Source organism: Takifugu rubripes, chromosome 16 (genome assembly GCF_901000725.2).
Source record: "Takifugu rubripes chromosome 16, fTakRub1.2, whole genome shotgun sequence".
Taxonomy (NCBI): Eukaryota; Metazoa; Chordata; class Actinopteri; order Tetraodontiformes; family Tetraodontidae; genus Takifugu; species Takifugu rubripes.
In genome coordinates, this window is record NC_042300.1 from 2,690,114 (window position 1) to 2,717,201 (window position 27,088).

At 45.1% G+C, this 27,088-nt stretch overlaps 2 protein-coding genes across 5 annotated transcripts; one reads left to right on the forward strand and one right to left on the reverse strand.

Moving 5' to 3' along the window:
- Nucleotides 1–4,701: 4,701 nt before the first annotated feature.
- Nucleotides 4,702–18,981, reverse strand: asap2b (ArfGAP with SH3 domain, ankyrin repeat and PH domain 2b). 3 transcript variants are annotated; one of them, XM_029849462.1, is made up of 29 exons: nt 18,654–18,976; nt 17,761–17,833; nt 16,077–16,222; nt 15,926–16,000; nt 15,379–15,428; nt 14,893–15,022; nt 14,720–14,805; nt 13,811–13,886; nt 13,646–13,732; nt 12,499–12,602; nt 11,558–11,627; nt 10,993–11,080; nt 10,870–10,918; nt 10,624–10,790; nt 9,074–9,207; nt 8,876–8,970; nt 8,613–8,802; nt 8,253–8,338; nt 8,018–8,133; nt 6,980–7,047; nt 6,755–6,862; nt 6,460–6,685; nt 6,243–6,311; nt 6,002–6,112; nt 5,863–5,920; nt 5,676–5,764; nt 5,524–5,588; nt 5,230–5,349; nt 4,702–5,150 (listed from the first exon to the last, which is right to left on the reverse strand). In XM_029849462.1, exons 1-29 carry the CDS (start codon nt 18,933–18,935, stop codon nt 5,076–5,078), a joined length of 3,093 nt encoding a protein of 1,030 aa, XP_029705322.1. In that variant the 5' UTR covers nt 18,936–18,976; the 3' UTR covers nt 4,702–5,075. The 3 variants fall into 3 exon arrangements, 2 of the variants coding, with proteins under 2 accessions (XP_029705322.1, XP_029705323.1); XM_029849463.1 differs by lacking the exon at nt 6,243–6,311 and having other exon boundaries at nt 18,654–18,979; XR_003891245.1 differs by lacking the exon at nt 4,702–5,150 and having other exon boundaries at nt 5,273–5,349; nt 5,829–5,920; nt 18,654–18,981.
- An 849-nt stretch (nt 18,982–19,830) lies between these two features.
- LOC101074979 (NACHT, LRR and PYD domains-containing protein 2-like) lies at nt 19,831–27,036 on the forward strand. 2 transcript variants are annotated; one of them, XM_011618626.2, is made up of 10 exons: nt 19,831–20,017; nt 20,091–20,207; nt 20,294–20,383; nt 20,564–20,615; nt 20,742–20,943; nt 21,606–23,397; nt 23,497–23,670; nt 24,428–24,601; nt 24,700–24,746; nt 25,407–27,036. In XM_011618626.2, exons 1-10 carry the CDS (start codon nt 19,950–19,952, stop codon nt 26,021–26,023), a joined length of 3,333 nt encoding a protein of 1,110 aa, XP_011616928.1. In that variant the 5' UTR covers nt 19,831–19,949; the 3' UTR covers nt 26,024–27,036. The 2 variants fall into 2 exon arrangements, with proteins under 2 accessions (XP_011616928.1, XP_003977509.2); XM_003977460.3 differs by lacking the exon at nt 19,831–20,017 and having other exon boundaries at nt 20,096–20,207; nt 20,299–20,383.
- Nucleotides 27,037–27,088: the final 52 nt, after the last annotated feature.

The window sequence follows — 27,088 nt, forward strand, 5'->3', positions numbered from 1 at the left end:
TATATGGCCCCAAGGTGTCCTGACGGTGGAGAACCCCATGATTATAGCTGTTAAAACTGTCACGTTGCCACCATGGACTTCAACAATAGCCCATTGATCAATTATGTTGGCTTCTTCTCTTCAGAGTGAAGGCTGTGTCAACCGCAAATGTATATTCATGGGGTTTTTCCAAATAATCTCATTCAAAATAGTTGTTTAGAAGGGCAATGTACAGCCCATCATATAGGAGGCCTTTCACCCTCATTTGTGTCTTGCAACTTTTCAGAACAGGAATGTGCAGTTACAAAAATATAAAACATTATCACAGTAGCAGAGATTTCATCTTAGATTACTGTTCTTGGTTTTGCTCTTCCTGGCCCTCCCGCTCATCCTCCTTGTACTTCACCTCTTACTTGGTGAGATTGTTTCAATTCATGTCTATCATCTTTCGACTCAACCATGCTGCCTCTGCACTCTGAATCACATCATCAGCAACGAGTTTGAAAAGTTGTGAGTGGTTGTGTGTACGCTATGGCACATGTGCCCTGATCGTGTCCAAGTTCTGCCACCTGTAACTACCATAATGTATCACAAGTGCATCACAGTAAAATTGTGGTTTACTGAGTAAGAATGTAGAGATTTGCAAAATACTTGAAATGAGATCTACAAATTGTGTCTAAACATTCCTGTCCTTGGCTCATCTTTGGCTGGAGTAGAGATGCCTTTATCAGGTGGCTGCACGCTGACTCAGGCAGGGTATCCCCTTTGATTTTACTGGGTCCTGTATGTTTCTGGACAGGTTAAAAACAGGGGTAGGCCTTAATGGAAGCACCCCAAACTGGTTCAGTTCGTCCTCTAAAGAGCAGTCATTAGACCAGTGAGTTCTAATATTGGAACATTCTCTTTATTGGGGCTTAAGCAGCTGTTCCAGTTGTTGGGTCCAAAGTCTCTACTGAGTGCCCAGGATTGAAACTTCTGCTGCACAAAAGCTAACAGAAGTGACATTAGCCAATCAAATGTTTCTTGAATTGAATTTTGTTTTTAATTTGTCTGCTTTTAAATAGATAATGCTACTGACCAATCAAAATGATGGTGAGGATTATTGAAATCCACCCAGCAGCAAAATGACACTGACAGGTAGAGACGGTGAAAACACACCAGTCCAACGATTCAAACTTGTCACATTTTAGATCAGCTGGAGGAGTCAGACTCACTACAGAACAGAACCCTGATGCTAGTTCTGGTGACTGGCTTAGGCTTCTTGTACACAAAACAAAGTCGACAAAGGCCAGCGTTGGCTGCTTAGAGGTGGTGTTGCTGAGTGGGGCAGAATGGTTAACCACAAGAAACATGTTGGTGGTGCATTGTGGGCTAGCTGATTTCCTGGCTCAGTTGCTGCCTCTAAAGAGTGGAACAAATACACAGAGACCAACACAGTCCACAACCAAGGAAACAGGAAGGCTGTTATTTGTTTAGTTTTTTTCTTCAACCACATAAAGATAATTTTACATGTCTCCTCTAGTGGCAGAGACATTTTAAAGATTGAAAATGTGTCATTTACTGCCATGTGATTTAAATTAAAATAAAAAGCTGTTAAAGTTTTAACCGCCTCAGTGAGCAGCCATTCCAAACTTGTGGATGGAGGTTATGAACAGGAACTGCTTGTTTTTGGATCCTGACAGCACCAGATCGGAACTCTTTTCCAACGGACAACATGTTAGTAGACAACATGTGCATTGTTATGGTGCTGAATGAAGCTAGTATTCACAATGGATGTTCCGATAAGAGAAGCAGGTTCTTTAAACGGAGAACCAACTGGTTCTGGTGGAGCCACCAGAGTTCAGAGAAAAGAAAAGAAAAACAGCTATTAAACTTTGGCATAGTTTTACTGGCAGTTATGGTCCAATGCTACAGGAGAATGTTGGTCAAGCCTCCCTCCACATCTATGTCACGGATGGTCCCATTACGTTCAAGTTAGCATTATTAAGCTGTGATGCTTCACCAACGTAAGTCGACGGTGTTTGACTTTATCCAAAAACTTAAACCTCTTGTACAGATGGATGAGATCTGAAGCATAGAAAGTTTTAAGATTTCACATGGTTCTCTCTTCTGGGGGAAGGAGAGACAGAGAGAGACAGAGGGAGAGAGAATGAGACAGGCGGTGAGAGAGAGGGGGGAATGAGAGAGAGGAGAGCATTCTTAAAAATACCTTTATTTACACATATTATTTACATTTATTTACACATTTCACGAGGGAGATGCTGGAGACCTGTCAAAAATTCAAAATCAAATAATTCTCCCTAAATGAACACAGGACGTCTCTCACTCCCCAGATGTCTCTAAATGTATTAATTTGTTCTGTCAGTTTATAAAAATTAAATTCCACCCTGAGCCACCACCAACATGGCCACCATGTCCTCTGACCCCTGACCTCTCACCAAGTTCTTCCTGGTCTTCCATATGACTAACTTAGCCAGCCCCGAGATGACATTGACCAACTGGTGTCCAGTCTTACTCCTAGCATGGTAGTGCAGACCAAAGATAAACCCTCACCTAACCCAAGAAACCACCTCTGTAGCTCTCCAAACAGCCCCTCCAGGTGGATTGGTACACACATCTCCCTGTTGAATGGTTGAAGAATCTCCCATCTCACGAGGCACTGTTTGGACAGTTCCAACCGTTCTGGGATCTATGGAGACCATTTCATGCAGCAAGTCATCAAGCAGACGGAGCTGGGCCATCCCCTCATCCTCCAAGGCAGCCAATCTCTCACATCTGATGAAGTCAGCAATCAGCTGCACTGCCATTGTCAAGCAAATTTGCAACTTTCAGCAGCTGACTCACACTTAAATCAGAAAGTCTCTTCTGGATCTTGTAGACTAGCGCCAGCCGTGTATTGAAGAAAATTTTGTTTGCCTTTTTACCATGTGTTGTACCATATGTTTCTCTTTTCTGTTACAGTTAGTTTAGAAGTTAGGGATAGTATAATCTTTAGCAAGAGTAAAAACAATAAGCAGTCAGTTGACCCTTCCGTGACAGGATTGTTGTTTAGACAGTAAAACTGGACAGCACAGTTTACTGGTGTTGATAAGTTCCTCTGCAAGAAGGTGAACTTTGACCTGGCCATTTGGGAAACAATGGAGAACAAGAGCTATGTCAGCAACCAATGGAACGGGAAGAAGAAGACGAGGTCATCCAAGCAGAAGGAGTGGATTGGACTGAATTAGCATCAATAATTTACATATGTGTTTCTATAAAAGACTGGGTCAAGGGATAGTTAGGTGGTCAGACTTCATGCCCTGACAATTGACTTTGTTATTGTAGGGTTATGAACTGGCCCGGAGCTCTGTAATATTTGTATCTTGAATTGGTTCTATTTGCTAAATACATTTTGAAATGAGCATTTTTCTTCTTGTAGTCTTTATTCAGAGAACACGCTCATTGGCAGTGACATGTGAGAGTATTGCGATCCAACAGTATTAAATGGCCATAATAGCGTAGACGTGTCCTCCACTCTCTGGATGACGCACTGGACATACAGTTACTCGCATTATCTCAGTATTCACTCCACCAGGCATCGCAGTCACTCGATCCTGGATGAGCCCCCAAATAGACCTAGCAAAAATCTGGGCCGGCAGCAACAATGACACAGGCACGGGTGTGGGACTGTGCATTAACGAGAGAGAGGGACCAGCAATTAGCTTCTTGCTCCAGCCAGTGCCTGTTTAATATTGAACAGAGCATGAGCAGAACACATCTTGAGGCTTCCCTATTAATCCACTGTAACACCACAGGTCCACCTCCTGACGCACTGCTGTATTGCCAAATTTCAAACATACTCCACCATAGATTTATTTAAATGTTTAGCAGAAATGTAGGGGGTGTCTATTTCAATAAAAAAATATATGTATGGTATTTTTTTCCACCCACTACACTTCTCATGGATCAATCAGACACGTTATGTTCCTGCGTTACCATGTGAATGCAGATGTCTTGAACAATTGAAAAAGCTGTCAGTGTCGCTAAGATACCCCTGCGAAGCTACCCAGGCAGAAGTGTAGAAGAGAACAGGAAACTAATGAGGAATGGCAGGAAAAGGTGAGAGATGATTCATCCAAAGCTGCTCATCTACCAACCAAACGTCTCCATCAGTCAGGAAGAATGACTGAGGTTCTCCAGCCTGGCTCAGGAGACAACCAGGAAGGTCCTTCGCACCTTGTTGCCCCGCAGGTGTCTCCAGAGGATGATATAGCATCTGTCGCCAGTCAGATTGATGACATTAAACTTCAATCTGGTTTACAGGTGGAATAACCTTAACCCTGACCATTAACCTTTTGATTTAGAGCTGTAATAAAATAGTAATACATGTTTTGAGATGATCATGTTGCATTCACCTCTGTTTTCATAAAAATGTACATGTACATAAACAAGAGAACATGAGTTTAAAATTAGACAAAGCAAAAGAGAGACAAATTTTCTGCATCATTATAGGACGATGGAATAATGACGGGCTATAATCCACAACGAGAGCCAATGTTCTGGAGGTCTCAGGTCTCCAGATGGAACAATTCATGTGATCTAATTTGACACAGAATCTGAATATTGGGATTAAACACTAATTTTTTTACCATTTGAAATGTGCAAAAATTCCACTAATAAAAAAATCCAGAAACGTGTTTATCTGCTGATATAATCACACAAGCAATGAGAACTTAAGGTCAATGATCAAATCATAAAAATGTAGAATTTATTTACCTGATGAAGCAATAAAGTTCATTCAAATGTCATAACACATTGTAACTATAATCTGCAATTTTATTTTAAATTTTAAGAGTATTCTATCCATAATATGATTTAAGCATATTTTTAAAGTTTGAATCAACAAATCATGCAGATTTTAAAGGAAACAAATGCTATTCCTTTTGTGATCATAAATGTGAATACTGTACAAACATATACAATAACGTGAGAACTGATCCATCCCACTTTCTCCAGTCCTGCTCTCGTCTTTAAGACGGATGTCCCCGTCTCTCAGAGAGAGAGACAAGAGTCCAACACCAGGTGTCTTTTGGCATGTTTGACAATGAGACGCAACATCAGTCTGTGAAGAAGTGGACGAAGGTGACAGGAAATAGTCCACGTCTGCTTGGCTCATTCTCAATGTGCCCAAACTGAAACACACAGAGACAAGAGCTGAGCACTTCCACTTGATGTCATGGGTGATGTTGTCACCCTACCAAACTGACTCACCCACCACTCGCTGTCCTCCTCTCCTTCAACTACAATCACCTCCCCCTCATAGAAGGTCAACTCGTCAGGATGATCAGCAGAACACGGGTAGATAGCTTTCACTCGCTGAGACTTCTGCTTCTACAAGGAAACACAACCAGTTAGAGAGAAACCGAAGCGGAGGAGCTACTCAATAAGCTCCACAAATCATTTTAGTTGCTGATCAAATGCCACGTTCACATGGTTCCATGTGTCACATGACCATGCTGTGTCAGTTGTGTTGCCTTCACTATCATGTTGCTTTGGACGACTTACAGAGAAGGTGCTTCTGGGTTTGGGGGTGGGAGGAGATGGGCTTTCTGGGGACCTGGGCTGAGACCCTTTAGAGAGAACAGAAACAAAATCAACATGTCTTAGTTTTTTGTATTTTGAAGTCCCTTCTGATCCAGATGTTTTCAGAACTTAACCTGGTGGGAAAACCTGCTCAGATGAGGAACCTTGTTGGTTCCCAAACGGAATCCGTGCAGGTGGTCTCTGTGGAGGGTGCGTTCCTGACCTAAAAGCACAATTATTAATTCCAGTATTGAAACTAAATGCCTTCAGATCCAAGATCAAACCACCTTTAAGTCCAGTATAAACCAGACCACTACGTACGCTCTTGTGAATACGGCTCCTGATACACCTAGTGGTCTTCCAGTCTGGTGACTAGGAACTGGTGGAGGGATGGATGGAGCTTTAATGTGGGGTGGCGGTAAGACAGCAGATACTGGTAGGACTGGATTCAATGGAATACCTGGTGGAGGTAGGGGAAGAGGGGGAAGAGAAGTCTCCTTAGCAGACTGGAGCTTGCCTTCCAACATGCTGGTCCTCTTGTTTACTGGATGAGGTGGTCCCATTGGGAGCACTGGAAGAGGAGACAAAAGAAGAGCGGGGACAAAAAAACAGGAAATGGTTCGTCAGCGTTGACATGATCTAAAAGCTGTGCTATTTATATTGGACAGGACCAGAACACCCTGAAGACAAGTGACATGTACCATACATAGATGTGTTCCTCTCAGAAAGTTGAGGGTTGGGTGGGTCGGACGACGATCGCTGTCTTCCTGCTGTTTCCACGACACACACCAGTCAACACAACACAGTAGGTGTAGTTCGTGTAGTTACAGTAAGTGGTGATGTGGCCAAGAGGGACTGACTTTCATTAGCTCCATAAGTACAAAATAGAGAGAACACCCACTCCCAACAGACTCTAACCTTGGCTGGGATCTCTTGGGGGCAGCGGTGGCGTCGGTCCAGGTGGTGGCAGGTTCAGGTCCAACATGGTACCATAGGTTTCATTGCTGATCATCATACTAGGAATCTGAGGCCTCTGCCTGTCCCGTGCCAGGCTGGCAGCATCCCGGGCCACCACTGCTAGGTTAGGACCAGCGCCAGTCACGAAGCAGCTGATGGGGCGCTCTTCGCGTCGGTTCGGAATAGGCTGAAGGAAATAGGCGGTCATACGTCGTAACTACAATGCCACAAAGTGCTTCCGGTGAAACGAGCCCACCTTGTCCTCCAGCTCATCCTCACTCTCATCCAGATCCTCATTCTGCAGACACCACTCGTACTCCACGTGGACATGGACATTGAACTTTCCTGTCTGAACCTGGGTTAGCTGAAATGAACCAACAACCAGGAAAACAGACAGACAAACAACAAAAGGATGTGTGGACAGCCTAATAGATCAATTCTTGTTCCAAAACCCCAAAAACAAGTCAGCAATATTTCTCACCAGCTCTTCACACCGAGAGTGTTGTAGACGTTTAGCAATGTCCAGCGGCGTTTCTCCAGCTTCATTGGCTGTTGAGATCTTTGTTATATTTCTATGTATATGTTTACTTAACGCTCACATTTAGAACAGGAACAGTTAACCTTTCATCTCTAGCTTGGTGATTGATTCAATCAATCTTTATTTACCGGTATATAGCATCTTTTACAATCAAAATTGTTTCTAGGTGCTTTCCAGAATCCCAGGGCCTGACCCCCAACAAGCAACAGTGGTTAGGAAAAACTCCCCTTTAACAGGAAGAAACCTTGAGCAGGACCAGGCTCATGTAGGGGGACCCTTCTGCTGATGGGGGGCTGGGTAAAGAGAGAGGAGAAGGGGGGAGGAGAGGAGGGGAGAGGAGAGGAGAGGAGAGGAGAGGAGAGGAGAGGAGAGGAGAGGAGAGGAGAAGGGGGGAGGATAGGTAGAGGATAGAATAGGTAGGAGGGGGGAGGAGGGGGGAGGAGAGGAGGAGAGAGGAGAGAATAGGCATACTTAACCAGACTAACATCTACTGTATGCTTTTATGATGTTCAGTTTGCATCAGTTCTTCTCTTCTTTCTGTCCCCCGCTCCTGCTCGCTCTCCTTCTCCTCCTTTACCATCTTTTCCATCAGCAGCAGTGAGCCTGGTCCTGCTCAAGGTTTCTTCCTGTTAACGGGCTACAGGTTTTCCTGCCACCTTTGCTTGATCGGGGGTCAGGCTTTGGGTTTCTGTAAAGCGTCTGGAGGCAACCTTGCTCTTTATAGAGGTTGTATAAATGAAGATGAATTGCCTAAAAACAGCTTCATGTTGCATGCATGTTAGGGGCAACATGTGTTGTTGTAGCACATCCACACGTGTTCCCTATCTAGGTTTCTTCTGCTCCGTTACCGGTACATGTTCAGCTGTGGCAACAGCATCCATCCCGACCTTGACGACCAAATAAGATCAGATTCGGGGGGCATTTGATTCTACTTAGTGCTAATTTTTTGGATGTGCTGTTGACTGGCGTTTACGTTCTCACCGATGGACATTGAAGCTTTTCCTCGTAGCAGCAGCTTCAAACACTCGCTGTTGTCCATTAAACAGCAGTAATGCAGCGCCGTGCTTCCTCTGTCAGTCTGTTTGTCCAGGTTAGCACTGAAACAAGCACGCGCGTTGTCAACAACATGTTAATACTTACTGCAGCGCGGCCGTCTGCCAACCCCTCGGCTGGCCCCGTTCAGTGGTGTAGCTGTTGCAGCAACAGCGTCGGTTACCTGTTCTGCGCAAGGAAGTCGACGATGTGGAGGGAGTTTCTGTCACCCATGCGGACGGCCAGGTGGAGTGCTGTCTCTCCGGGCTCCTGTCAGGCAGGGAAACCAGTAACACGTCTCAAGTGTAACTTGTAAAATCTGACTAATCAACTCTGACACTGTAGTGACACATCTGCGTGTGCAAGCGATTCACAACAATCACAGCAACAGGTGTTATTACAACATTTCTACTGAGAAAGGTCATAATTGTATCATCGTTTTGATGACTAAAATATCTTTTCCTTATTTTCATGATGTCAGCTTTCATCCTCCATACCACAGATTCTGTTGATACAATGAAATTCCACACTAATAAGGTCATACGTGTTCGTTGGGCTGTAGACAAGTCTCCATCAGGTCCACTCCCTCAGAGTAGACCTGGATCAGGGACAGGACGTCTTTGTTCCTGACCGCCTCGTACAGAAGCTGCAGGGGTGACGTGGCATCAGAACTGAACCGCTTGGTAAAGCGCTTCTCCGTGTACTTGGCCGTGATAAAGTCCTTCCTCATCTGCCTGGAAATGCACATGCAGGCCACTTAGTCCATACGTGTGGGACGGTGTCATCACGTGACCTGACAACACTCACATGTCACTGCTCGGATCTGGTTTCTTCACGTTTTGCACCGACAGATCTGCCTCCATGATCTCATTGAAGCTGGCATTTCCCACATTCTTCGCCAGCTGAAATGCAACACGCATTACATCAGGTCATGCGTGTCAATATAGTAAACAACATATTGTATCTACATGTCGAATGCACACTATATAATATTTTCTGACTCACCAGCAGCTCAGACGTTCCCAGAACATCCAAGTCCAGACTCTGGATCCTAGAATAGTGGACCCCCAGCTCCCTGTGAATCCCTGAGCACTCGATGCAGATGAGCACCCCCAGGTTGGTGGACAGCCAGGTAGGGGCTGCCAGAGGACACACTGGTGTCATTTTCACGCATCTATACAACTTTAATCTGACTTTGTTCAGTTTAGCAGGACGGTTGTCAATATTTAGCCACGGGTCCAGCCGTGATAACATGGATCTATTAAGACAACTCGATACAGGAAGGACAGGAAGCATAAACCCTGCTGGCCCAACGGCGGTACTGGAGGGATGGCATCAGTCCCGCGCTTCCATTGGGCCCAAAAATACTCTTTTCCATAGGCTAACATGGTGAAAAAGATGTCTTGAACTCACCCAGTAAATGTTTTTGTTAATGCATAAAGCTACGAGTAAGAAATTTTTAATTACCATTATTTGTGTCGATTCTTTTTTTTATCCGAGTTCTGGCGGAATATTCTCCACATTGTAAACGCACATCAGAGCAACGGGCCCGAGCCTGTTTGCACGTTCACATGTGACCCATCCAGGAGTGGATTGTGGCTCAGGACAATGCGCTGTACAATGCGCTATACAAATACATATTACAAATGTGAAATAAGTCATTTGTCTTAGCTGACTAGCATTTTATTTAGCCTGCTAGCAAAATTGCTAGCAATAAAACTCAAACTGTTTAGTAGAATCAACATGTTTACTGTCTGCTGGGTTATTAGTCATCGTTACTGTAACTAAGGAAAATAATCAATAATTATGTTAATTGTTCAAAACCAACCAGCTGGCCAGAAGGGGATCTCTCTTTAATACAGCTGTAGCATCTTTTCCATGTTATGAAGACATTAGTTAGTTTTACTTACGTTACTTTTGTGCAATTATTAACATTGAATTATCTCCGATCAATCAATGTCAGTCATAAGGCCGGCTTGAAGTTAATACTGTTCATACTTGAGTAAAGTTAGAAAGAGGTTCACAGATTGGGCGTTCATGGCCCAAAAACTGAACACATAACTGAACATCCATTTTCAAAGAAGAGCTCATCTTAATCACTGCAATGTAAATCAACTCCAGCCTGATATTAAATCACCATCAGGGCTCCTTCACAGATTAACACCTCTAACAGAAACACATCACTGCTTGATATTAGTTTTTGTGCTGGGCTTTTGTTGAATTATTCTATAATAATTATTAATGAAACATATAATTAAACATTAGAATTTACGTAAGCACTGCCTCCTCTTCACAGTCATCAGTTGCAGCGGCTCAATCGCGATCGGTCCATTAGCAGGTTCATGAAGGCACAGTTCCGACCACAGGAACTGTCCAAAGAGTCCGGGAGAACCCAAGCGGTAGTTCTCAGCCCCTATTGGGCTACGGAGTGTGCACAGTAGCGTTTTGGATGGGGGAAGGGGGGGGTCAGTTCTCTTAATAGATCCATGAGTGCTAACAGCTGGACTAGCTGTGGTGCTAGCAGTATTAGTGGTGCTAACAGCAGTATTGCTAACCTGCAGCTCCACAGTCACAGCAGCTGCCATTGCCACTCATCCTCTTGACCTCTTCTACAATAGCTCTGGTCAGATCCTGTATAATGTTGTTCTCTTCATCCTGCTGGTCGCCTTTAAACGCTCTGTTCAACACTTCCTCTTTACTATTCTGCAGCACTGACACCCAGCTGGAAACAACAGCCATCACAGAAGGTTCAGATGATGGTGGGAGAACATGACAACATGCTCACATCTTCTGCTACTTACATCTGACACTCGGCTTCATCTTCAGCCTGGAAGTGATAGGTTCGGTCATCTGGGGGAGGGGGGTGGAGACGGAAAGTGAGCCACGTACAACCTGTTAGTGAGGAGGGCGAATCGGCCGCTTACGCGAAAACAGATCAAAACTCTTCCTCTCTTCTGGGTTCCTCTTCACCTGACATGTGAGCAGGTTGAGTTTTGCCGGAGGTCGGTTTACCTAAAAGTCAAGAAGGAGGGGATCAAGAATCGTTGTCAGCATTCCTCAGACAGGCATCAATATGAGAGGGTGAGGGTGATGGTCCTCCTCTCTGATGGGCTCCTCCTTCCCGTCTCTTATCTTCTCCCTATGAGAGTGCTGGCCTTTTAACTGATGCATCTTGGAGCTGTAGGTTTTCAGATTGAGGTACAAATGTCCTCCCCATGACATCTACACACACATACGTGTGGCTTTCTGCTCATGTGACATGTTCTTCACATGTCGGTGCCCAGAGTGACTAATGAAATAAAGCCCAAAGCATTTGAATCTCTGGCGCATCTTCCTAGAATGGCTGATCAGAAGTGATCAATTCAGTGAAATGTTAATTGACTTTTAGGGGTGGAGAATATAAACTGGTTTCAGTCATATAATATTTGCCTTCTGCTGTCTTTTATTCTAAGCTCGTCTTAATTCTCCTCCATATGAAGAAAGCCTTACCGTGCCGTGGGAGATGGTTAAGAAGCCGTTCTTCACCGAGCACTTTCTCTTCTGCCACACTTTCCTCAGCCTGAACAGAAAACGCTTGTTATATTACCTCACATGTTCAGACGATCAACCAATCAGAAAGCGGCCCCGGCCCTCAGATGGGCGCAGTCAATTTGTCTATTCAGGCCATAAGTGTGTGCCCCATGTCTAATATTATGTCCCCCCCCCAATAGCTGGTCCTCTCGTCCCCTGAAGGTGCGGTGGTGTCTGGCAGCAAGACGTCAAGAGCAGATGCTTCCACGCTGTTTCCATGAAAGGGGACCCTGAGGTGAAACAAGACCTGGGTAGGTGCTACATGGCACAGCAGCACCCACGTGGATAACAGGACTCCAGGTTCCCCAGCAGAACACTGCCCAAAGCATCCTGGTGCCAGATGTTTGCCAGGTCACTCAGGAACACACATCAGAACATGCCATCTCCCTCTGGTGTTCCCAATAAACAGCAATATATATTCTACAAGAACCAGCGTTGTGGTATTTATTTATGTTGTTGAGCTCTAGTAGCTCATCTTCTGGATGGCACCAACGGGGACAGCCTGGTCATGTGACCCAGTCATTCACCTCGATGGACTGACCGACCACTGCAGATCATTATTTTAGGTAAACGTTTGAACATATTCAACTGTCTGTAATGGAGTCTGGTTCTTGCCTGGTTCTTAACAGTCAAGTTTGGCCAAACATGGCCTTCACACAACCGTAGCCCGTCGCTCTGCAGGCGCCGATGGCCAACAGAGTTGGAGAGAACAGACCAGATGGCCTCGAAGCCTTCATAGCCACCTCCTCGGCCCACTCTCACCCGGCTCTACTTATTTCCCTGTCTTAGTACAAGCTTCACTTCCAGTTCCGGCTACGATCCCGTGTGTATAATTCAAACCGTTGTATCGTGGGACTCACCCCTCGCTCTTCTTGTAGAGCATTCCGGAACGCTCGGTACCATGGGCCTTGTTGCCCTGCAACTGATGGAGGCTGTAACCTGCATTCTGCTTGGCTTGAGCATCCTGTCAAGAGTCGCAACACAGCATGAAGCTCAGGTTAGCTAGCGTTGCATCCGGACCGGAGGTACACACACCTCCATACCAAATCCACAACATTATTCCTCGTCGATCGTTTGTTGGGGATGTCACCGCCCATCAGTTCAGACCGGGAAGGTGAACGAAAGAACTATTGTTATATAGCCTGATAACGATGGAGCGTGAGGTGTGGAAACCACGGGGTCCCAAGGACAATGTGGTTGTTAACACAACACAATAACATCCACACGCTGCAAAGCAAACTTTGGTGGCAGCTTGTTAGAAAGGTGAGAACAGCTAAAATGGAACCACGTGGGGCAGAAGGACAACAGGTCTACTCAGCTCAATAGCTAGCTCATCAGCTATAAATCATATGTCATCTTTTAATACCAGCTACTGGTGCGTAGAGAGCAATTTTAACTGACCACAAACTTTTTTAAACCACATTAATGCAATCAAAGAGAGTAACTTTCCAATAGATGGCGCTGTGCTCCAGACTGGATTCATGGAGCCTGATAATAACCCCGTTTATCCGGTACTGGGTTCCAGGGGCAGCAGTCTGAGCAGGGGTACCCACACTTCCCTCTCAATGGACACTTTCTCCAGCATAGACACTGCAGCGTGTCCTGGGGGGTATCCTCCCAGAGGGACATGTCCCAAACAGTGTTCCCCCTATTAGTAATGTTTTTTATTCACAACTCTAAAATGGATGACTAGAATCAAGCGCTCCAAGCTGCCCTGACAACTGCTGAAGGACCTTTAGAGAACATCCAGACGGCTCAGAGTTGGCTCCCTACTTTAAGACGCAGTCCCGGACTAAGAACCACCCACAGGTTCTAAACAACAGGTTCTTCTCCAGAGCTGCTGACAGGATTCTACAGAACACTTTTATCAACTTTAATGTGCATCAACCCTCTGCTACCACCTTTAACCATCTAAATACTTCTTTTATGAAAGTGTACCTTCTTCTTTTAATAGAGCATTTTTAGTAGCGTCGCCATGGTAACACACAGACGTGCGGCTGATCTCACCTCCCGATTCTCAGCCTGAAGCGATGCCTTCAGGACGTCTCGGAGCTGACTCAGCTGTTTTTTCTCACCGTCATGATTCTGTTTAATCTGCAGAAAAGAACCGCAGAAGATGAGAATGAGCCCCGGTCATGTGACCTGTTCTGGTCTGATCCTTCAGGTTTTTACCTCCGTTAAGTCTGTCGCCAGTTTTTCAACAGAGGGTTTAAGGATCTCCACAGCTTTGAGCCCATCCTGAAAGAAACTGCATCATCAGAAATAAGTGTTCCATGACGGTTCTGCTCAGGTTCTACCGGGACGCTTTTAAATTAAGAATGGCAACCAGCTACTCCCCTCCCCTCCCCTCCTCTCCTCTCCACTCCTCTCCTCCTCTCCTCCCTTCCCCTCCTCTCCTCCTCTCTCCTCTCCCCTCCTTCCCTCTCCTCCTCTCTCCTCCCCTCCTCTCCTCTCCCTTCCCCTCCTCTCCCCACCTCCCTTCCCCTACTCTCCTCTTCCTCTCCTCCTCTCCCCTCCTCCCTTCCCCTCCTTTCCTCCCCTCTTCCTCTCCTCTCCTCCTCCTCTCCTCTCCCCTACTCTCCTCTCCTCCCTTCCCTTCCCCTCCTCTCCTCTTCCTCCCCTCCTCCCTTCCCCTCCTCTCCTCTTCCTCCTCTCCTCTCCCTTCCTCTCCTCACCTCCCTTCCCCTCCTCGCCTCCCCTCTTCCTCTCCTCTCCCCTCCTCTCCTCTTCCTCTCCTCCTCTCCTCCCTTCCCCTCCTCTCTCCTCCCCTCTTCCTCTCCTCCCCTCCTCTCTCCTCTCCTCTCCTCCCCTCCTCCTCTGGTAGTGAAGCAAACACACGCTAGAAGCTCCAAACACTCCATCAAGGTTCTTGTTGCTATTTAATTTCTCCTGGAGGAGCACCTAAAGATGACAGTTGTAAAGTCTCATGAATCACCACTGAAGGAAATTGAAGAAGAAGAACAGAGGTGGTGACCTGATGACATTCCTGGCAAAGCTGTAACTTTAACTTAGCTGAGGGTCTTGTTCTTTATAAAAAGAACGCGTGTGATTCTGCTCAGCTGCCTGAGCCGCCATACGTACTTGCACTGGGCGTGGAAATACTTGATGAGGCCCTGCAGGAAATCCACACTTTTCTTCACGTTGATCTCATTCACCTTCAGCAGGTACTGAAGCACAGGGAACAGGCCGACTGGTGACGTCACATGACAGGGTCTTCAGCGGCCATGTGACAAACAGCCTGTGGCGGCGCTCACCTCGCACATCTGCAGCTGGAAGAGGCGGCGCTCTTTCTCCATTTCCTCTGCGATCTCGCCACCGCTGAACTCAGTCCGGATCATTCCGTGCTGCTTGGCATGTTCCCTCTTCTCCTTCTCAATCTTTGCCCTGCCGTTGTCATAGCAACACCTAAGCTCCAGGTGGTCAGTGGCTACTTTTCCTAAAGCTTAAATACTCCAGTACTGATTGATTGACTGTCCAATTATAAAGAATGATAACTAGCCAAAGAGGAAAATGTAGATTCAATGTTTAAATTGTTTTCAGAATTGTTTTTTAATTAATCAGGGTTGATTTTACTGGGATATTTTTCTATTTATGCCAAAAACAAACTTCTTAAAATGGAATGTGTCATCTGTCAAAATCGTGACATCATCTAAGGTGATGGAGTGGAAGTACAAACACCGCAAACCAGAATAGTCAATCTGATCAGCAAATATTGGGAATGGATTTGAAATCACGCTCACAGTTTGGCCTCGTAATCCTTCCAAGATTTCTCAAAAGGCTTCTTCAAATCCTGAAAATCAGACATCACATGATTAGCACTGAACAATGAATACTACTATACTACTGCTACAGTCCTACAGTACTGCTACAATGCTACAGTACTGCTACACTACTGCTACACTACTGCTACAGTCCTACAGTACTGCTACAATACTGCTACAGTCCTACAGTACTGCTACAATGCTACAGTACTGCTACAGTCCTACAGTACTGCTACAATGCTACAGTACTGCTACATTACCACTGTACTGCTACAGTGCTACATTACTGCTATGGTGCTACAGTAGTGCTACAGTACTACTAAGGTACTGCTACAATAGTGCTACTACAGTATTGCTATAGCACTGCTACAGCTGTCATACTACAGTACTCATATGGTACTGCTACTACAGAACTACTACAGTATTGGTACAGTACCATTACAGTACTGTAGATAACACTATAATAAATAATAATAAACAACAATAAACAATAATAAACAACAAACAACAGCTGGGGAATACAGACCCCTTTGACCCCCTTCAAGTCCCCCTTGAGCAGACTCTCCAGAGGGAAGCTGATGGTGTTGCTCATGTTCTGCATCTGTAACCAGGAAGTTATTGTAAGCTCATATAGAACAACTCCAGGAGAAGCCATGGAGGATCTTCTCCACCCTCACCAGGTTCTTGAAGAGAGCCATCAACTCCTTGGAGAAGACAGAGAACTGGAGAAACGCAGCGCCCACCTGGGCATTGTCCCTCCCCACCAGATGTTCTCCAAACTTCTCTACTGCTTGAACATAAAGTTCCTCACTCTCCACGTGAGCTGGAACATAGAAACATTTAAATTAGAAAAACTTAGAACCAGACTGAAGATTAAAGGTTGGATTTAAAAATCTGACAGTTGACCAGGAACTGTCAGCTCACAGTCAGAAGGTGCTTGGTTTGATTCCCCAGGGGCCAGTGGCTCTTCTGGGTGGTGTTTATGTTCTCCTTGCACATGTGTGGATGTCTCGTAGGTTACACTACTGCTACATTACTGCAGTACTGCTACATTACTGCAGTACTGCTACACTACTGCTACATTACTGCAGTACTGCTACATTACTGCAGTACTGCTACATTACTGCAGTACTGCTACACTACTGCACTACTGCTACATTACTGCAGTACTGCTACATTACTACAGTACTGCTACATTACTACAGTACTGCTACATTACTGCAGTACTGCTACATTACTGCACTACTGCTACATTACTGTAGTAATGCTACATTACTGCACTACTGCTACATTACTACACTACTGCTACATTACTGCAGTCCTGCTACATTACTCCACTACTGCTACATTACTACAGTACTGCTACATTACTGCACTACTGCTACATTACTACAGTACTGCTACATTACTCCACTACTGCTAAATTACTGCAGTACTGCTACATTACTGCAGTACTTCTACATTACTACACTACTGCTACATTACTGCAGTCCTGCTACATTACTCCACTACTGCTACATTACTACAGTACTGCTACATTACTGCACTACTGCTACATTACTACAGTACTGCTACATTACTGCACTACTGCTACATTACTACACTACTGCTACATTACTGCAGTACTGCTACTCTACTGCTACGTTACCACAGTACTGCTACACTACTGCTACGTTACCACAGTACTGCTACTCTACTGCTACGTTACCACAGTACTGCTACTCTACTGCTACGTTACCACAGTACTGCTAGAGTACTGCTACGTTACCACAGTACTGCTACTCTACTGCTACGTTACCACAGTACTGCTACACTACTGCTACGTTACCACAGTACTGCTACTCTAGTGCTAAGTTACCACAGTACTGCTAGAGTACTGCTACGTTACCACAGTACTGCTACTCTACTGCTACGTTACCCAGAGTTCCAAGAGTCTCCTCCTCGATGTCCCATGACACTGCGTATTGGGGAGAAGTCAAGAGGTGTCCGTCACATTTCTCACAATTAAATATAGTTTGATGAAGCATCAGCTGATGCTGCTCACAGAAACGACCTGTTGGATCAGCTGACAGTTGAAGAGTTTCATATGAAACCGAATGTGTTTACAGGTTGTTTAGCTGCAACAGAAGAGCGTTCAGGTGCATCAGCTGATTTATTCCTGACACCCCTGAATGCACCACAGCAGCTCCCTGTACAAGCTGGGACAGGACGGCGTTATGATGGGAATGTTTGGAGGATGACTCTGCTGCCTGACAACCCGCTTGCACGCATACGCACACACACACACACACACACACAATACCCTGCAGTCACCACACGTTATGTTGTGTGTGTGTGTGTGTGTGTGTGTGTGAGACTCACCCAGACCAGATGTATTCATAGATTTCACCGACTTCTTGATCTTGTATAAAACTGAACGATCCATATCCAGAGCCTAACACACACACAGGTGAAATGTTGGTCAGACAGCTGTCGTGCAGAGGTTTTACAAGTTGTGGGGCAGGGGCAGGCCAGGGAAGGACCCACATTGTTCTGATACGGAGCAATGTGGGTCAGATGGATGGTCAGATATTCTTGAACAATGGGTCACTAGTGCATCTCATTAGATACGGACATTTTGGGATATAGGATGTCAGGGAGAAGAAGCATCATGGGTGGGAACACGTGCCCAGGAGTCAATTCTGTGGAACATTCCAGACTAAACTTTGAACTCTGGGTTGTTAGATTACTCCTTTTCTCAGCCGTTAGCCCAGGAAGCTAATGTGGAGCATCTCTCTTCTGTGTCCGTCCTCAGTAAACTCATGTGTGATCCAGCAGCTCTGTGGTGATGTTAGTGTCCAACCATCCTTCTATGCTCATAACACCCCCAAATAACAACAGCAATAATAACAATAACAACAATGATAATAACAACAACAAGAACAATCACAATAATAATAATGTGTAGTAAGGAGTCTGAACTAAGGCCTTGTTTTGGTTTTGGATCTAGTCTTTAAAGACTTGTTTCTGCCACATTACATGGCTCTAGGCATAAAACTGAACTTTAAAACATTAAAACAATAGACTGTTGGGACTTGAAAAGTCTTCAACATGATAAAACTGAGGAACTCAAAGTCACACTCAGTTCCTCTTTATATCAACACGTTCTATCATGCTCGCTTTTAAACACACACAGAAATACGTGTGTGTTTAGGTTTGTGTGAGTGTGAGTTCGTGTGTGTGTGTGTGTGTGTGTGTGTGTGTGTGTGTGTTACCTCCTCCAGTGCTGTCACTGTGTTCCTACACTGAATCATCCGGGTACTAAAGTTGGACGTTGTCGGAGCTTTATAGTCTTCATTTGTTTCCTCCACGAACTCTCGGACGCTGATCACTTCCGGCATCTTGAGCTGAACGGGCCGACCACGTTCGACGGGTTCTGATGGGCTCAGTCGAAGAAGTTCGGGCTGATCGTCACGTTTCCTTGACCACACCTGAGGAACCCAGAGCACGAGGGGCGGAGCCTCTGACACGCGTTGAGGCCGGAAGTGTTTCAACATTAATTTCCCCCACAACCACTAAACACTTTGTCCACATGTTGCTGGTTCGGGTCACCGTGAGGTTCCAGCCTGTGATTGGCTGTGTGAGACTCTGCCAAGAGCAGGCAAACGTAAGGAGTCACTTTCATAGTTTAGTGCTCCATCTTACTCATAGACAATCTTTGACCGCTGTCTGAAGGTGGGGGCGGGGCATCGTGAATCAATACGAGGCTGCGCTTATTTCTAACGCCGCTGATGAGTTTTTAACTGCAACTTTGTCTCTGTGTCGTTTTTGAATGTTGCTATTAGTGACGAGGACAAACAGAAGAGCCCAGAATGTCTTCTAAATTTCTAATAAATTCAAGTTTCATGTCTCAACCTTCATGTTTAGACTGCACCTCGGAACCCGCTTCTCCTGAATTATATGTGATCCTCGTCGTTATTGTAGTTGACTGTCGTTTAAACGGACACCGACTTATTTAAAGTTCAAGATGAAGCTGAATCTTCTTCTCTGGTTCTGCAGACAGACAGAACAATCAGTTACCAAGTTAAAAATCAATGAATCAATGACTGAATTGCACCTGTTACCTCTTCCAATTGTCCACTAGATGGCCCTGTCAAATCGAGGATGTGCAGGAACACCTTCTACTGACCCAAGGTCAGTTCAAGTGATCGTACGGTTCCTGGGAAACGTTTGAGGAACCTTGGTGGAACCTTTAGGTTGTGTTAGATCAGTGTTGAAGTTAAAGTTGCACACACACAAATTCTCTCTCTACTTGATTTTATTCTCTTTTCTTTTCTTTCTTTCGTAGAAAGATCTGAAGATCTTTCTTTGATCGCTGGTAGTGAGTTTCTGATACTTCCGTTTTTTTTGTCACACGTTTTTATCGCTACAGCGTCTGTAGGGCGCTCCTGCACAGGAGGTTGGAATGTAGCTGTCTGACAGGTTTGGGTTTGATGGAATGAGGATGTCCTGCTAAATGTGACCAAAAACGAACGTCTGTGGTTCAAGTTTGCGAAGGTCGGTCCTCGGGTATGAGTCTGGATGAAGACTCGTGGGATGGGGTCCAGCCCCATTACACCCCTTTGTTTGGAGATCAGTGGTGAGACAAACTTCTTGGGGTCACATGGCTCCTCCATCAGTGTCCATTTTCACTGTTGTGGTTTTTTTTGCAGCTCTGGGAAGCAGCACAGACCAACTCCTTCAGCTGCATGCGGGCCCAGTTGTGTGTCCTTCAGAAGTACCCAGTCCATGGACCCTCCTCTTGCTTTCCAAGATCCTGCTAAGACTTGGTGGGTGTTGAAACAGAAAAGCTATGACAGCTCGTTAGCATGTTTTGTCATATGTCAGTCTCTATGTTTAATGTTCCGCGGTGAAGCTCAGGCTGCCTGAAGATGTCAGTCGGCAAGATGTTACCAGTGAGCAACCCATCCGCTTATGTTGGAGACCAGCAACAGTTGGATCAAAGGTGAGTGTGCATGAAGGACGGTTTCCTCTATAGAAGGCTGCATGTTTTGCTTTTTGGATTCACAGCTGCTCGCACTCACCTTTTTCTTTGCCCCCGGAAACAAATGAAATGCTGTTGAATTGAATAAAAAATAGTTTAATTGTGGAAAACACGTTGTGACCTTTTTTGTGTTGCCTTCAGGAAAAGTCAGGAAAATTCAGAAGTTGACACTGACCTGCCCTCCCTTTTTACGGTATGTAGAGATACTTGAGAGTTTCTTCAAGATAAACATTTTCTTTTGGTTCTGAGGGTTTGTCAACGATAAATCTGCATCTTCAGAGAAAACAACATCTAATACAAATTCTTCTATTTCTTTCAGCTTCTTGAAAAAGATGTTGTTGGTTTTGTGAGGAATGAGCTGAAAAGGTTGCAGAAGATTTTAACTCCACTATGCTCAGACGTTTTGGAGAGTCATCACCTAGATGATGAAGAAAGAAGGAGCAGTGAGGCAGTTCTGAAGATCACCCTGGACTTCTTGAGGAGGATGAAGCAGGACGAGCTGTCAACCCTCCTGCGGAGCAGTATGTTTCATCTAAAACCATCCAACATGCAGAGGTCCACACATTCTCAACCACTGGGTCCTGGCCCCTGTGGGCCTTGGTTGTCTATTTGTGGGCCAGAGTTTGGCAGACGTAGGCCTTGAGGGCCATGGGTCATAAATGTTTACTTTCTTTGATGGTTAGGGTGACGGTTAGGTGCCTCATTTTCCGATGGTATACTAGTTCTTTGGTCGATAGGTGGCCTCATCTCAGCCTCTTGAATCTACTCCTGTTGCGCTTTGACATTCTTCCAGGTGTTAAACTTTTGGGTTTAATTTAATGTCTACATTTGCCAGCGTTTGTGCAAGGTTACACATTCTTTAGTAATCGATTGACAGTGTAAAAAAAGTTTTATCTCTATTCCTATCATTATTAAATAAATAATGACATCAAAAATATTCATACACACATTAAAATATAATGATATTTGATAGCATTGGCCTGGAACAGAAGGATGTGCCTTGATAACTAACTAATTTCATGGGAGTGAAACAGAAAATATAACCGATTAGACACATTAGGGATTTAATTTATCTGTGATTATCTGGAAGACTATGTTTATGGAAGGGTAGGCCTTGGATTAAAAAGTCCATGGCACTAGTGTCACACAGTGACAGTGTGGTGCTCTTTCTCTTTTCTCCCAGAGGCTTTTGCTTCAGTGTGCCAGTGCCAACTCAAATCTTCACTGAAGAAGAAGTTCCAGTGTGTGTTTGAGGGAATTGGAAAAGCAGGGCACCCAACCTTTCTGAAGAAGATCTACACAGAGCTCCAGCTCATAGAGGGATGGAGCGCAGGTGTTAACGATGAACACGAGGTCCAACAGATTGAAACAGCATCCAGAAAACCCGAGAGAGCCGAAACTACAATCCGACCTGAGGACATCTTTAAACCCTCACCGGGTAGATGCCAGCCGATTAGAACAGTGATGACAAGGGGCGTGGCTGGAATTGGAAAAACTGTCTTAACTCAGAAATTCACCCTGGACTGGGCTGAAGACCAAACCAACCAGGATATCCACTTCCTGTTTCCATTCACCTTTAGAGAACTGAACCTACTCAAACAGAAACGTTTTAGCTTGGTGGAACTCATTCATGACTTCTTTACTGAAACCAAGGAAGTCGAAATCTTCAGGGTGGAGGAGCTCCAGGTTGTCTTCATCTTTGACGGTCTGGACGAGTGTCGACTTCCTCTGGATTTCCTCAACAATGAGACCCTGACGGACTTCACCAAGTCCACCACAGTGGATGTTCTCCTGACAAACCTAATCAGAGGAAATCTGCTTCCTTCTGCTCGACTCTGGATAACCACAAGACCTGCAGCAGCCAATCAGATCCCGCCGGAGTGCATTGACATGGTGACAGAGGTCAGGGGGTTCACTGATCCAGAGAAGGAGGCATATTTCAGGAAACGGTTCAGAGATGATGACCAGGCCAGCAGAATCATCTCCCACATCCGGACATCTCGAAGCCTTCACATTATGTGTCACATCCCAGTCTTCTGCTGGATCACTGCAACAGTTCTGGAGGATGTTTTGAAGACGTCAGATGAAGAAGAGCTGCCCAGGACCTTGACTGAGATGTATATCTACTTCCTGTTGGTTCAGTTCAAACTGAAGAACAAAAAGTATTACGCAGGAACTGAGACACTGTGGGGTCCAGAGAACACGAAGATGATCGAAAGTCTGGGAAAACTGGCTTTTGAGCAGCTGCAGAAAGGCAATCTGATCTTCTACGAGTCTGACCTGGGAGAGTGTGGCATCGATGTTAGAGCAGCGTCGGTGTATTCAGGGGTGTTCACGCAGATCTTTAAAGAGGAGAGAGGACTGTATTTGGACAAGGTCTTTTGCTTTGTCCACCTGAGTGTTCAGGAATTTCTGGCTGCTCTTCATGTCCATCTGATGTTCAACAACTGTGGTGTTAATCTGTTGGCAGAAGATCATTCAGCATCCCGCTGGTCTGCCGTGTTCAGACCCAAATCTAAACTAACCTCCTTTTACCAGAATGCTCTGAACCAGGCTCTCAAAAGTTCAAATGGACACTTGGACCTTTTCCTTCGTTTCCTTTTGGGTCTTTCAGTGCAGGCCAATCAGAAACTTCTACATGGTCTTCTGCGGCAGACAGGAAGGAAGTCAAAGGTGAACCAAAGTGCAATCAGAAACATCAAGGACATTATCAGGGAAACACCTTCGGAGCGAACCATCAATCTGTTTCACTGTCTGAATGAGCTGAATGATCACTCTCTTGAAGAGGAGATCCAACTTTACCTGAGCTCGGGAAGTCTGTCTGCAGAGGTCCTCTCTCCTTCTCAGTGGTCAGCTCTGGTTTTCATCATACTGTCAGACAAAGATCTGGCTCTGTTTGACTTGAAGAAGTACTCTGCTTCAGAGGAGGCGTTTCTGAGGCTGCTGCCAGCGGTCAAGGCCTCCAACAAAGCTATGTAATAGACACATTCATGCAAACATGAAAGTAGATTTTATTTTCTATTTGAAACAAACTAAGAGGAACTATTTGTTATTTCTGGCAATTTTTCTCTCAGGTTGAGTGGATGTAACCTGTCATGGAGAAGCTGTGCAACGCTATCTTCAGTTTTCAGCTCCCATACCTCCAACCTGAGAGAGCTGGACCTGAGCAATAATGACCTTCTGGACCATGGAGTGTTGCTCCTTTGTGATGGTCTGAAGAGTCCGCTTTGTACCGTGGAAGTGCTCGGGTAAGACAGCATCCTGGATCCATGAGGCTCAAAACTCAGATATGAGGACACAACTACAGAGACTTTGGTTTAAAGAAGTTTGAATCCAAGTGCACTTCAGTACCTAGTTACAGTCTCCAAAACCAAGTCAGAATCAACTATGATGAGAACAATAGTAACACCAGAAGGCACAGAAGGCAAAAGGTTCTGAGATGTGTTTGGGATCATGTCAGGACATTTATAAAACCTGAAGCAGTTGAAATGACCCACAGTTTGACAGCCGCCCCAGCAGAACCGTGATCTGCTTTCTTCCCCGGAGCGCAGAGCTCAGGTACAAAAAAAACATTAAAATCTGAAACCTTCTAAACTGTAATGAGAACAGCTGGAGGTCATGTGATCCCAGCTGGAAGAAACGCGTACTAAAGTTCCAAAAAAAAAACCTAGAACAGATGAAAGATAAAGTTTTCACCTACAATCAAGAGATTCAGAGAGAGAAAGAGACTTGACTCATGCAGTAGTACAGTACGGCCAACTCATCTAACTCATTTAGGTAAGCGAACAATTCAGCTCGAACTTGAACGTTGTGTTGAGGCAGGTTAGGGTTAGTGTTGGGGCTCAGGCCCCAGCACATCAGCAGCTTCTCGTCTATGACTGCTCGCTCCAATCTTCTTCTTCACAAATGTCCCACTTATTTTCCTTTTAGGTTCTTGCACCAACACTTGAGTCCTTATTTTAGATCCAGCACTCTGAAACATCTAACTTTCTTCAACTTTTACAGCCTGGCAGGGTGTCAGATCACAGAGGAAGGCTGCGCTGCTCTGGCCTTGGTGCTGAGATCCAAACCGTGTCATCTGAGAGAACTGGACCTTAGTTTTAATTGTCCAGGAGACTCTGGGCTTCAGCTGCTGACAGCTGCTCTCAATGATCCACTCTGCAGCCTAGAAACTCTCAGGTAGGGACGAACCAGAGAAACTCGAACCAAACAGAACACAATGATAATAATTGTGCAGTAGAGAAATAATAACTGTTAATAATAACTGTTGGTTTTAGGATGGAAAACTGTGGGCAGCAGAGGCTGAGACCAGGAGTGAGCAAGTGTAAGTGACCTCTCCTCTCCTCTCCTCTCCTCTCCTCTCCTCTCCTCTCCTCTCCTCTCCTCTCCTCTCCTCTCTATTCTATCCTCTACCTGTCTTCCCCCCTTCTCCTCTCTCTCTACCCAGCCCCCCCATCAGCAGGAGTCCCCCCCCCCCCCCCCCCCCCCCCCCCCATATGAGCCTGGTCTTGCTCAAGGTTTCTTCCTGTTAAAGGGGAGTTTTTCCTTGCCACTGTTGCTTGTCTGGGGTCAGGCGCTGGGATTCTGGAAAGCACGTAGGAACAATTTTGATTGTAAAAGACGCTATATAAATAAAGATTGATTGATTGATTGATTGACTATATTTAATCAGAAAATGACATTTTTTATCGGGACAGTGCAGCAAAGAACCTTCGCTCTTCTGCTATCAAACATACACATCAACCACTTTTCTTTATATGAGAAACTTAGTTATTCTTGGGTAATAATGGTTCCAGTTGTTGTAACTAAGTTTTCAGTTAATAAAAAGGGTCTGGAATCTAGTTCATTATTGTCTGGAGACAATCTTCACCTAGTTTCATGGAAGTATTTGGTTCATCATTTAGACACAGTCAGAGGGACGATTGTCAACCTTCATAATGTAAAAATAATCACACTGAGGTTTTGTGGTCCTGGTCTCCTTTAGTTGCCTGCGAACTGGTTCTGGATCCATGCACTGCATACAGAAAGCTCAGCGTGTCAGAGGACAAGAGGACCGTGACCACAGTCAGAGACTACCAACAATATCCAGACAATCCAAACAGATTTGAGTGCTTCTGCCAGCTGCTCTGTGCTACTGGTCTGACTGGGCGCTGTTACTGGGAGGTAGAGTGGAGAGGAGTTATTCACGTAGCTGTCACATATGAAGGCATTAAGAGGAAAGGGAACAGTTCCACTTGTAGGTTTGGAATGAACGATCAGTCCTGGAGTCTGTGCTGTTCATCTGGAGGGTACGCCATCTGGCACAACAGCCGAGTGATGGACCTCCCCTTGCACTCCTCCTCTTCCTCCTTGCCAGCTTCAGTGCTCCCCAACAGAGTTGCAGTATATGTGGATTGTCCAGCTGGCATTTTGTCCTTCTACCGAGTCTCTTCTAACACTCTGATCCACCTCCACACCTTCAGCACCACCTTCACTGGACCTTTGTTTGCTGGCTTTGGTATCGGGGTTGGTTTTGGTATCCAGTCATCTGGTTCTGTGTCCCTATGCAAACTGGAAGAATGTGAGGAACGCAGAGAAGGTCACAGGAACTCACTGATGTGAGTTTGCATGTTTATGTTTTGGTAAGAACTTTCAAATCAAGTGAGATCTGATGATAATGGAGGATCCAAGAAGCGAGGCGATGATCACTCTGTGGCCACTCCTCTCATGTTGTCATTGTTTTGTTTGTTTACATTGTTTGTGTTTTATTGTTCTACAATGCTTACTGTATACGTCAAGTTGAAGGAATATTCCACATCACTTCTGTTACTTTTGCTCTTGTTAAGATGGAATCAACATTCATGGCAGAAATTATGTCTTTGAAGACATAAAAATGAAGCAGCAATGTTGCTTTTTGGGTTCTCCACTCCACTGTGGATGAGATATTGGGACAACTTATGATAAGGGTGTCATCTCCAGAGGAGTCTGATTATGTCTGACAGAGCCAATGATGGAGGTCTGACCTGATTTAAATGTTCAAGCTCATTTGTCAGAAGAACTGATCAGAAGCTTAGAGGTCTGACTTGATGCTCTGAAGGTTCACGTCTCTGGAAAATAAAACAGTGGCCTTTAAGAAAAGCAGCTGTGGACATCCAATTATTGCGCGTGTATGTGTGTGTAATGTTCACAAGATCTCAGTGAAGGCAACGTTTAGACCGACTCAACCTGAGGAAGATATCACGCTTAGAAAGACAGATCTGCTCTGCACCCAAGAAAAGCTCATGATGGACTGAAGATGTGAAGCCATTTCTGCTTCCTCGAAGCAACATTTTGCAACGAGGAGGCTTTCTAGGTGAGGAAAGAGGTGGTCGGAGAGTTGCACTGTTGCATCTTTATTCATTTGGATCAACGCTCCCTTTGGCGATAGTTTAATCATTTTGAATTTTAGTTTTTGACAAATTTGGGAGTTCAGGCCCACACCCAGATTTTGTGAATTATTTTCAACCCTTTCATTTTATTGATTGTTTTCGGATCCAAGAAACTCAAGTGAAGTGGATCATTTTGTGACCGAAGAAAAGGAAGCAACCCGTCAGCAGGAATGTTCAGAGTGTCCAAGTCAACAGTTTGGTGCCTTGCCAGAGAGGAAAAGCACACTGATGATGTGGCAACTCAAAAAGGTCTGGATGT

Coding starts and splice junctions, on each gene's coding strand:
- asap2b (XM_029849462.1), bottom strand. CDS start 18,935: ATGTTGAAACACTTCCGGCCTCAACGCGTGTCAGAGGCTCCGCCCCTC. Junction 8,134..8,252: donor GACTTCCTTGCGCAGAACAG/GTAACCGACGCT, acceptor TGCTTGTTTCAG/TGCTAACCTGGACAAACAGA. Junction 6,113..6,242: donor GAGGAACACATCTATGTATG/GTACATGTCACT, acceptor CTCCTCTTCCAG/TGCTCCCAATGGGACCACCT.
- LOC101074979 (XM_011618626.2), top strand. CDS start 19,950: ATGAGTCTGGATGAAGACTCGTGGGATGGGGTCCAGCCCCATTACACC. Junction 20,208..20,293: donor CAAGATCCTGCTAAGACTTG/GTGGGTGTTGAA, acceptor TCCGCGGTGAAG/CTCAGGCTGCCTGAAGATGT. Junction 24,602..24,699: donor TGCAGCCTAGAAACTCTCAG/GTAGGGACGAAC, acceptor TGTTGGTTTTAG/GATGGAAAACTGTGGGCAGC.